At 30.6% G+C, this 12500-nt stretch overlaps 1 protein-coding gene across 3 annotated transcripts in view; it reads left to right on the plus strand.

Moving 5' to 3' along the window:
* The window catches only part of LOC145289844 (hillarin-like), a 260340-nt gene that overhangs the window by 45648 nt on the left and 202192 nt on the right, over window positions 1–12500 (plus strand). Inside the window, exon 1 of one of the 3 annotated variants that reach the window (XM_080136445.1) lies at window positions 327–480. The exons of the other annotated variants lie outside the window; for them this stretch is intronic. Within the exon in view, the coding sequence (XP_079992571.1) occupies window positions 436–480 (45 nt within the window). The 5' untranslated portion in view covers window positions 327–435. Of the gene's footprint in view, window positions 1–326; window positions 481–12500 lie in introns of those variants that run through there. 3 annotated transcript variants of the gene reach the window in all.

A 12500-nucleotide genomic window follows, 5' to 3' on the forward strand; every position in this document is an offset into this window, starting at 1 on the left:
AAGTAGATTTCTATTTCTATTTTCTGACCCACACGAAAAAGGGGGCGGAACTGAAATTGGGTTAGGTTAATTGTTGGAAAGATGAGGGTCAGTAAGGTCGTTAAACTTTGGCTGTCACGTTTTTCTTCATGTCATATGACATTTTTCTCCTTTCTTTTTAATATATCAAAATTACTGGCCTGATTAATTGGCGTCCCCGTTCATGATTCTATTTTGTTTCTGGCAGTTGAACAAATGCGTAAATTACTTTTTCCCGATTTTTCTTTGCAATTTTTTTTCTTTCTAATAACATTTATTTCTCTCTGACCTCAAGAACATATTTCTATGCTAAAAGGACTTAATTTTTTTTCTTTCTTATCTCCAACATTTTTAGTCATTAGTAGAAATGACTTAGAACGTATTCGAGTTCTGGACAATCTGTTGAGACTGAAGAAAATGTTGCGAATATTAAATATTTTCTCAGTGGTCAACAACAAAAAGGTAAGAATTATTTACGTTCATTTCAATAACATTTATTACTAATGGAGATTCAGTACCTACTTGCCTGAAACTAAAACCATACTATCATTTCCTTTGCGTCTTTTTTTTTTCAGTTTTTTCAAGGTGTGGAGAGGACATCCTACCGGATGGCAGATATTCACTAGCTATCTCATATAGTTAAACTTTTGCTTTTAAAGATTCTAATTCTTCCTTTAAATGCAATTGTTTAAATTTTTCTTGCACTTAGTTTGTCGGGTATATTTGTCAAGCAATTTTAAAAATTCTTTTTTATGAGTTCAATTGCTGTTATAATTACTGTAACGATTGAGATCTTCCTAAAATTCCCGTTTCTTTTCATGTCATACATAAACATATGACCTTGGTATTGCGTTATTTTTTCCTTCTCAGCTCTGTTTGTTGAATAGTATTCTGGGCAACGTTTATTCCTAGTTGTGCACACATGCATATGGAGCTCGATGCACACACGTAAATATTGTTGACAAGTCTTCACACCAACAAATGTCATCAAAAGTCATAACAATTGCAAGAAGTGTACAGAAACTTTTAAATCAACCTTTTGTCAACCGACACGTTTTGAAAACAGTCATATTGAAATTTGGTTTTGGACGAATTTAATAAGGGCCAGTGGAATGCGATATGGAAAAACGAAATTCCTATCTAAAGTTTTTGTAAATAAAAACAAATGTCAGCCAAGGAAAAAGTCAGCTAAAGAAAAGAGGGCACCGAGACAACCGGTTGTCATTTTGTGTCACCTACAACACTCGATCACGCCCCATCTCTCTCTCTTTCTCTCTCTCTCTCTCTCTCTCTCTTTCTCTCTCTCTCTCTCTCCATAGCACATTGAGAAAGTAGTGAACAGAAAATAAATTGTCATTCCTTTTTATAAACTTACGTCAAGTTTTTGTGAAACAACTAATTGTCTTATATACATTCGTCAAGAACTTGAAACTCTATTTAACAGATGAAATAGACGACGATTAAAAACTAAAGAACGACAGTATAACGTAACATGTTTAATCCAGCATCATTGGGGACACTAACTTCTACTAAGGTTGCTTCTTTCTCCTTCCTGTCCCATATCACTCTGTCGAGTGTAATTGCTCCATTTTCTGGGTAGCTGTAGCGATTGCATAGCCATAGCGGATTCCATTAATGTTTTATTGTATTATTCTTTAAAACACATTTTTCTTTTACATGGGAGTCACCACTAATCAAGGCCCGGAAGCCACTCGGGGATAAGGGTTATTACGTGTACAGTAGTCAATGGAACAATGTCGTAGTCATCGTTAGTAATGGAGATTTGATAAAGTGTCTTACTTAAGGGGGAGGTTTATCAGGAATTTGTTTATGTTGGACTTGAAGACATCCAAGTTGTAGTCAGGTGGGAAACAGAGAGTTCCACAGGCGTTCGCTTCTAAGAAATGAGCTTTGTTCGTGGAATCTACGTTTTGTTTTTGAGGCACAGATAAAGAATGGGGGAAACTATTGACAACTATTGTTTCAGCTAGACGGGTATTTTTCGCGAAAGATTGGCGAGGGGGGGCCAGAGATTGGAGCTCGGGCGAGCACTTGCCATGGAAATAACGATAAAACAAAGACAGGCTCTTCTGTGGGAGAGACGTTGCAGGGAAGAGAAAACTTTAGTTTACCAAAGTCATTATTCTTCATTCTGACCATGAATTCATACTTTCAATGCTCGATTCGAAAGGATAGTGTATCATTTGTTCTGTTGTTATATAATTCTCCCTGTCATTACCTCCACTTTTTTTTGAAGTAGGCGGTGTAGTATCTGTCCTGTTATGCGACCCTGCCATTAACTCCTTTTTTAAAGGTAGATACTCGTTGGTATGATTGCATCGCATCAAACATTGCCGATGCACAATAATAATAATGGCACAGGTAATAATTTCACAGGCAATATTGTATAGGTAAAAACAGCACACGTTAATAAATGATAGAAAATAACACAAAGCTAGAACATAGAAAGGGACGAACATAACGATTATTCATTCTGCGTAGAAAAATGAATTAGATGAATAATTACTTCTGTTGTCATTCGTTTTGTTGTCAGTGGTTCTATTATTTATTAAGAAAATCACAAAATATACAAAAATACTAAAATAGACATGCCACTATTCTGTCTCGTGAGACGCAAAACATATCTATTAATAAAATGGGTAGTTTTATCTGAAATATGTACTTTTGATGTAAATTTGAAAGTTGTATTATTTTGGATTATTCGAACTACTATTCGAATCTTGGTTTCAATGTTTCGGTCGATGTAACTCCCGACCTTCTTAACGTGCATCTTCTCAAACTTGACAATGTTTATATCGAATTCGGGGGTACTTTGAACTGCATCCCTTTTTGATTTTTAAAGTGTTTTGTTATTTATGCTGATAAATTACCGTGCTGAAATAATAATAATATTATTTAGAAACCTATTCTTAACATGGGGAGGGAACTGTGTTTTATAACTATTCTGTACTTATACCTAAAAATGAAAAAATAATATCGTAAAACTTGCAGTTAACTTGTCAATACTAATAAAAATAGCACAATAAGTGCCCGTGCTTTTACAGCCAATTTAATATAGATTAAAACAATATTATCTTAACAAATATGAGTTATAGCTATATAACATTTGGGTTCAATTAATAATTTAATGACAAAACAACGGCGTAATAATAATTTTAATTTCAAAAATGCTATTTAAAATAATTTGGTAGGTAAAGAATAAGTGGGTGCTTCCATATTTATATAACGAAAATATAGAATTTTAAGTAAAACAAATGTTACTTACATAATTGTTGTGTCGTGAATAGTAACATATCCAATAATTACGGAAAACGATAGGGTAAAAAGTTAATTATTCGTGAAAGGGTATTCGTGTAAGGGTAAAAATACTTCGATAAGGTTAAACGTCGAGGCAGACATATTGAATCACGTGACATAAGTAATAGGGGAAGTAACTCAGTTAAAACATTATATAATAATTTATTCAGAAAACAAAAATAAATATGACATATAAGCATAATTTGTGAATTAAAAAATAACTCTTTTTAACTGTTTGAATTTCTATTTTTTTATAAAATATAACTGACTGAAGTTTGGCATTATATTTCTGGGAAATTGAAAACCGAATTGCCTCCCCTGTTTACTCACCAATTCGAATCGGAAGATTTTGAAACCAAATCGGTAGATTTTACAAATGTCTTTTTTCATGATTAATTAATTTTCTACATTATCGGTTTCGGTAATTTTGGGATATGTTACTATTTGCGACATGGCAATCACGTAGGTACCATTTGTTATACCTGAAATTCAATATTTTTTCGTTATTTAAATATAGAATACTAATAAGTGGGGTACTTTAAAAACAAGCAAAACAAAAGTGCAAGGAAACTCCCGTGCAACACTGGGTAAACACATATAGTCAAGAAATAAAGATAATGGTTTCCAAAATATTTCCAGCCAACCCCAGAGACTTAAAGCTTCAAACGAAATACGGCGTCTGTCTCCCTCCCCCACATCTTCATTGATGATTCATGGACTCCCTCACACTGGAGCATTTGCGTGTCTAATTTTAATCATTTTTTTAATGGAGGATTTATTTTGACCTTTTCAAACAGGGCAACCCAGAGCGACACTATAAACAATTCTTTGTTCAAATGATGGTGCGTTGCATACTGTGCGCGTGTGTGCGTTTTCCTAAAACATCATATTTCTCAATTAATAATAATAATAATAATAATAATAATAATATATATATAATAATAATAATAATAATAATAATAATAATAATAATAATAATAATAATAATAATAATAGCAGAAGAAGAAGTCTTCATACATATATATAAAAGAAAGAAAATATATATTAAAAAAAGGAAAACTCGCCGGCTTTTCTCTTCCTGATTTATGAAAAAAAAATAAATACATAAATAAAATAACAAAATTATCCAATTCTTTTCTCGTCAAACAGAAAAGCTTTCATTAAAAAATCCCTTTCATTGAACTGCTATGCTTTTATGAATATAATTAGTAGTGATTCAGGAAATCTTACGTAGATAATGCCTGAAGTAGTGAGTTACATCGGTAGGAGGTGATACGGTATAAATGTATACATAATTCTTCGAAATCTAAGCCTTTTCGCATATACAGATGCTCACAAGTGCAATGAGATTTTATGTATTCAATGGTTGGATATTCCCGCAGCATTTCCTTATCGCATTTGTCTCATTATATTTCTAGAAGACTCGAATTTTTGAAATTCGAAAAGGCTTCGTTTAATAAGATTACATGCGTACATTATTATATTTATTAAATAGCAGGACTTTTTTCCCGGCATTGCTCCAGACTGGATATATACTGCGTTAAATCTAAGCACTCTCTTGAAGGTACGCGCACATTAGTACGTTTTGTCATCATTCATTGCTAGCGAGTTATCAATACTATAACACAAAATCATTTGAAAAAGTTATCGAATGAGGTGAAGAGTATTAGAAATCTGAGGAGGCTTGTGGTTATTATCAGTTAGTTATCTCTGATGATAATCTGAGAACTCGTAACGAATAATAATAATAATAACAATAATAATAATAATAATAATAATAATAATAATAAAAATAATAATGATAATGATAATGATAATAATAATAATGATAATAATAACAACAATAATAATAATAACAATAATAATAAGAAACAATAATAATCATAACAATAATAATAACAATAATAATAATAACAACAACAACAATGACAATAATAATAACAATAATAATAACAATAATAATAACAATAATAATAATAATAATAATAATAATAATAATAATAATAACAACAATGACAATAATAATAACAATAATAATAATAACAATAATAATAATAACAATAATAATAATAATAATAATAATAATAATAATAACAACAACAGCAACAATAATAATAATGATAATAATATAGGCACCGCCAAAAATGGCCGCAAAATCAAGTTGTTGTTGTTTTTTAAAACTAAATTACATTTATTAAAATCCATTATTTCTGAGTAACTTTTTTTTTCCAGAAAGATAAAACCCTGAATTTTATCATATAGAAAACAGAATAATTTAAAACTTTTTTCTACTATTTTTAATTAAATTTTAAATGTTAAATTTTCCCAAAAAGTTAACAATTGACATTTTTTTGTCTTGCACAAAAAACGTACTTAAATATTAAAAAAAAAAGAAGGTTTTTGAAATAATTTATTTATTTATTGTCTAACTAAGATTTAGGATGATTTTCTAAGAGAATATGCAAAAATATTATAATATAAGTACCTGAATTTCAAATAATTCCACTTATTCATATAGGTAACCAGATATTTCGCTTCGATGCAGAGTCGAGATCGACTCTGTGTACGTTTGCGTTTTATAAAAAATAAAATTATGGAAGACCAAACAGGCCAAAAAAACTTATTTTTCAGTGACGAAAATTTCAATGTATTATTAAGGTGAGGCTGGCCAGTACCAGATGGGTGACCATTTGTATGAGTTTGGTTTTTAATGTGTATGTGTGTGGGGGCCAGGCTCCCCAAAATGGGGGGGGGGGGCAATTTAAAGCAGAATAAAAAAAAAATTATTTCAGCGCGTTTGGTCCACCGTAGTCGAAAGGCGGCAAACGTTTTCAAACGGGATCGAAAAAGATGATGCTATTTTTAACACAAAGGGCACAACATTTATCGAATTTTTTTTTGTATCGATTATTCAAAGCATGACCTGTTTAGTAATGGTCATGCATTATTCGGCTCGCTAAAAAAAATTTTTTAATTTATTTATCAAAAATTTTAAAATGGCTTTTTTCGTATAAATATTAAAAAAAATTTTTTTTTGTTTTGCTTAACTTAAATTAATTATTTTACTCAACATATTCACCGAATTTCACACTTCAAAACTCAAAAGCGGGATAATTAAACACAATCTAAGTTCTGATATTCAGACGTCAAAATAAGGTATGCAAACAATTTTTTTTTAATCTATAATTCTGTCCCTTACAACAACACAATATGTTTTGTTCAGTTTCAGATGCTTATTTTAAGCATATTTGTTCCCACTTCAAAACAAGGGGGGGGTTTGTAAGCAAAAAAAAAAAATATATATATATATAAATATCGTTTATGAAAAATAAGTACACTGTTATAAAGTTCATTCTTCTCCTAATAATCGCTGAAAATTTCGTATTTATCGGATAATTACCTGATTTTTGGTAGATTTTTAAAAAGACGGTCCGTCAAAAAGTACTGACCTGCCCCCCCCCCCAGTTTTGGCGGTGCCTATAATAATAACATTAACAATAATAATAGCAATAATAATAACAATAATAATAATAACAATAATAATAACAGTAATAATAACAATAATAATAACAACAATAATAACAATAACAGTAATAATAACAATAATAATAACAATATAAACAATAATAATAATAACAAAATAATAATAATAGTAACAACAATAAGAATAACAATAATAATAATAACAAAATAATAATAATAATAACAACAATAATAACAATAATAATAATAATAATCATAAAAAAATAATAATAATAGAAGAAGAAGTCTTCATACAACATATTTTTAAATAAAAAAAATATACAAATGGTGCAGGAACGTATGTATGCTTCTCTTTCGCCGAACTCCCCAGGTTATTCCTCACAACAACGAGCAAATAAAAAACAAAGCAAATAAAAAACAAAGCAAATAAAAAACAAAGCAAATAAAAAAACAAAGCAAATAAAAAACAAAGCAAATAAAAATATAAAATACAACTGTAACGTAAGAACAACTTATTAATCAAATATTAAACAACATGCGGAAAGTGGGCAGTCATCGCTAATTCCAAAAGTACAGATCAAACAAACATAACCACACACACGAACACACACATAATTTGAATGCCTACTAGATACTATCCTCGAGTATCTAAGGCCTTTCTGTACAGACCTTGCCAGGACAACATGGAATGTTGATATTTTTCCTACAAGTAAATCCTGACTAAATATTCAAAATTATTACGATATTAGTTTTTCACTGTTGGGTATAAGTACAGAATAGTTATAAAACACAGTTCCATCCCTATGTTAAGAATAGCTTACTAAATAATAATGTTATTATTTCTCTGCATAAATACCAAAAAACTTTAAAAATCAAAAAGTGGTGCAGTTCAAAATACCCTCGAATTCGATATAATTACAAAATTGCATAATATTTGCGGTCAAAATAAGATCTCAGTAATACTAATCTACACTGGCTTTTATGAGGGACAGCCCACCTTAACCAAGCAATGTTAAGTCAAGTAATAGTACGAAGCTGGATACTTCAGAAGACATGTGAAATTATTGTCCTGGAATCCAGTAAGACGAAGAGAAAGATACATTATAAAGTAATTTACATGGTGAATTGAGGAGAGGAAAATTGTGTTCTGAATTATTTTTACTAACTCAGTGTTTGAGAGATGAAGAACTTTAATGAAACATTCGAATATCTATGTATCTCATATAGAGTTCAAGTGTTAGCTCCAGGTAGGGGCCGCTTCGAATGAAGGAAAATAAAACAGTGATGAATTGAACACAAGTTTCTAGTTTATTCTACACTGCCAGTTTATATATTTCACAATTATATTAGTGTCTAAATTATTACAATAGATCCGATCAGATTTGATGTCAGCATCGCTTAATTTATAGTTGTTACAATATCCATTAGGCCAGTTACACACCTCCTGGTTTCTCCTAGGTTTCTTATAAAGAAACTCAGGCACAATAGAATTTACTACATAGAAATACTCTCCATGCAAATATGGAACCGACATGCGAGGTGTTATTTTTATAGTTCTACATCTAGTATGAAGTAATGAAGTCTTCTATTTTAATCCGTAATCGTAAGACGTCTGAATCTTTTACAGCAAAAAAAAAAAAAAAAAAAATAAATAAATAAAATAAATAAATAAAAAATCCCCACTCGCCTCGTCTCCAAAAGAGTCAGTTCGATTGAAGGTTTTCTATCACGGATGTATAATTAACACTGAAAACACCCACGCGGCACCCTCTCGCATTTTCTTGTTATTATTTTCCAGGCGCAGAAGAATGAGGCGTCGATAATGCGTTGGTTAGACGAAAAAAGAAAAAACAAAACAAAATGCTGTTTAGGTTGGAGTTGAAGGCACACGCCTGTTGTCAAGACTAAAAACAGAAAAAGAAACAGCATCAACTCCTTAAAAGAAACCCCTCATAGATAAAGGATTTCTAACTGAATAGAATTCCTATTCAAACATAAGATCAGGCTAATAATATTTGCGCACTTTTAGATGCAAATATTTGTCTGAATAAATTCAATAAATGTATTTATTTCAAACAAATTATTGTCGAATACAGGTCGGCAATATCGATCTTTCCCCATCAGTTAAATAATAATAATAATAATAATAATAATAATAATAATAATAATAATAATAATAATATATATATATATATATATATATATATATATATATATATATATATATATATATATATATATATATATATATAAAATGGGTTAAGAAATTCCAACGAAAGAAAGATGTATATTTAAATAAGGGAGTAGTCACCAACAATGTGTATTTTTTAACATTATTTTATTATTCCGTGTCTTGGTTTTTCATTGAGAATTATGTTTGGATCATTGTAATAATGTTTTTAAGTCATTGAAATCGTTTTTACGCGCGTTTCGGACGTTCTGTGAAGTTCTGAAACGCGCGTAAAAACGATTTCAATGACTTAAAAACATTATTACAATGATCCAAACATAATTCTCAATGAAAAACCAAGACACGGAATAATAAAATAATGTTAAAAAATACACATTGTTGATGACTACTCCCTTATTTAAATAATATATATATATATATATATATATATATATATATATATATATATATATATATATATATATATATATATATATATATATATATATAAAATTTCTCTTAGCCTGCAAAGAAAGTGGGTCCCATCTACCCATCTACCGTGCTAGAAAATTAACTACTCACACCGGAGAGTACCTTATATATTTACAAAGCCACACTTCCCCCATGCATAGGGATTGGTGCCACATTTAGGCTGGTGTATCAGACTTCTCGAAATGAAGACGAAACGTTGATGAACGCATGACTCGGCTTGTTCCTTTTTATTTCTCTATTTCTTAGGAATCTTAGGAATACCATTTCCATTAATCTCATCATATATATATATATATATATATATATATATATATATATATATATATATATATATATATATATATATATATATATATGCGCATACGCCTGAAGAATCCTAAAGTGGATGAAACGCGGAATATTCAGTGTAGCTTAATCGCCATATACATTTTATAACTTACTAACTAGCTCTACCTACGTATTGAGCACTTTTGAAGTAAATACTTAAAGCTTACGCATAAATCTATACTTTCGTATATTAATTTTATGTGAGTAAATTAAGTATATATATATATATATATATATATATATATATATATATATATATATATATATATACTACTGCTGCAGTATATAAAAAGCCATGTCAAATATTTTAGCTTCTTGCATTTGATAAACATTATTCTAAAAAATATTAATATTGTAAATATTTTTTAAATACACGAAACAAACCAGAACACATAAAAATAATGATACACGAAACTCTTGGACAGTGTAAATATTGTCTAAAATTTTAAAAGGTAATTACAAAATAAAAAATTCACAGTAAGAACTCGTTCTTCTACCACCACTTCGATGAAGTTTTCTTTCTTCTTGTATACTTAAACATCAACCGAATTAGTATGAACAGTTTCCTCCTAAAACACACTATCTATGGAGTACATGACCACGAGATTTATTCTCTGTTAACAGCAATATGGTCGTCTTTAAGTCTAATGACAACAAATACTCATTGCGCGTTATTTTTAATTAATCAAATTTTGAGAGTAGAAAGTGAAATTTGGATTTATTTTTGGCAGCCTTGAAACTCATTTTATTTTATCCTTTACTTCTCGTATTCTATAAGTGATATTTCTGGACAAGAATTGCTGTTTGTGAATCAGAATCTATCCCGATTTTAGGTTCCTTACATTAATTTACTTATTCCTTGTGCGGAGCTATTTTTCACCAAATATATTTTGTCCCTCTTTTCATTTTTCTTTTATCCTCTCCTAGTATTGTTTATCATCGAACTGAAAATCTTAGCAATTTTTATCCTCGAGCGGCTTTTACCTTTGATTACTAGTGACGCATTAGTACAAAAGCCAACAAAGCAAACTTAATATTATATAAGACTTGTAAATTAATACCGAACCGACAATTACAAGAATGCACGTTATCTCATTTTTTTCTATTAGTTCTCACATTCCATGTGCAATATTTCTGACCAAGTGGGAACTGTTTTTTTTTCGTTGGTTTGCCGTTGAGTGAGTTGTTCGCGTCTGAGAATGCGTATTGTGTTACCCCGTGTAATACCTTTTATATACACGTTCGTTGTTAAGACCACTGGTGCACCGTCGGTCTCTTCGATCAATTACATAACACGAGTCTTCTAAAAAATGGAGGTTTTATTCATAGGCGAAATATATATACTACTGATATATATATATATATATATATATATATATATATATATATATATATATATATATATATATATATATATAGAGAGAGAGAGAGAGAGAGAGAGAGAGAGACCAATCTGGATTTTGGGGCTATGATCTATCTTTACGCTGTCAAGTTTGGTTGGAGAAAGAAACTAGGTATTCACTAATGCACTGACGTCATGTCTCAACTCTCGTTGTCCCCAAAAGGTCATATATTGATCTCATACTCCTCGTCAACCACGTAGTAAGTTTGTTGTCCATTTCCGTACTATTTTAGTTAACCGTGATTCTTTTCCATTCGGAAATAAGAATAATTAACCACACACACACACACACACACACACACACACACACACACACACACACACACACACACACACACACACACACAAGAAATTATATTAAAAAATATGTTTTTCCTATGAGTTTTTTTTTCTATACCCTGCTTTTTCTATGAGTTTAACTTAGAATACACTAGCATGGCGCCCGGCGTTGCTCAGGTGTTTATAGGTGTGTGCTGAGCAAAAATTAAAAAATAGTGGTAGTAGACAAGCAGGCTCGAACCCGCGACACAAAGGCGGAAAAGAAAGTGAAAGAAAATCTGACGTCTTACCGCCATGCCATGACGCAACCGGAAGTGTAAAGAGTTCAAATTTAGAGATGCCAATCAAAAAGATGACTTGCAGAAATGTCGTTGCTTTTAAACCTCCGACGAAGGTCGTTTTTAATGTTGGGGAAAACCAGCCCCCCCCAAACGGGATACTCTGGCAGTATCCAGATAAATAGTGATTGTCTCAGTATGAAGGGTTTCCCCTACATTGACCAAAGACCAATTACAGGACAGATACTACCCGGCCGGAATGCCAGGCGCCAGGCGTTTGCGTTCGATTAGTTTCGTTGTAAGCAGTAACTACTGCTCACAGCAGCACGTTTATCAAAGTCAAGTAAATATCTGACGAAGAGATCTTTCTCGAAATATTATATTACACGGATATACCACCAGACCGACTTTCCCAGGTGGCCACTGTGCAAATATAAATATACTGCGTATATGAAATATGAATATGTACACATGTATTTATAAGTTGTATTAATAAATTTCTCACCTGCTTCAGCTTGTGTCTTTCAGTTACTTCTGCATTGTACCGCCTTCTACAATTCTATTTAACTATATACAAAACAATGCTTCAAGCAAACTACACCCACCTCTTATATATATATATATATATATATATATATATATATATATATATATATATATATATATACACAATATTATTCAGCTACTCCAGTCAGAAAATATAAGTATTTAAAGCAGTATTAGCGAAACTATG

The sequence above is a fragment of the Euprymna scolopes genome, chromosome 2, assembly GCF_053919585.1.
Source record: "Euprymna scolopes isolate OS-2025 chromosome 2, ASM5391958v1, whole genome shotgun sequence".
Classification (NCBI taxonomy): Eukaryota; Metazoa; Mollusca; class Cephalopoda; order Sepiida; family Sepiolidae; genus Euprymna; species Euprymna scolopes.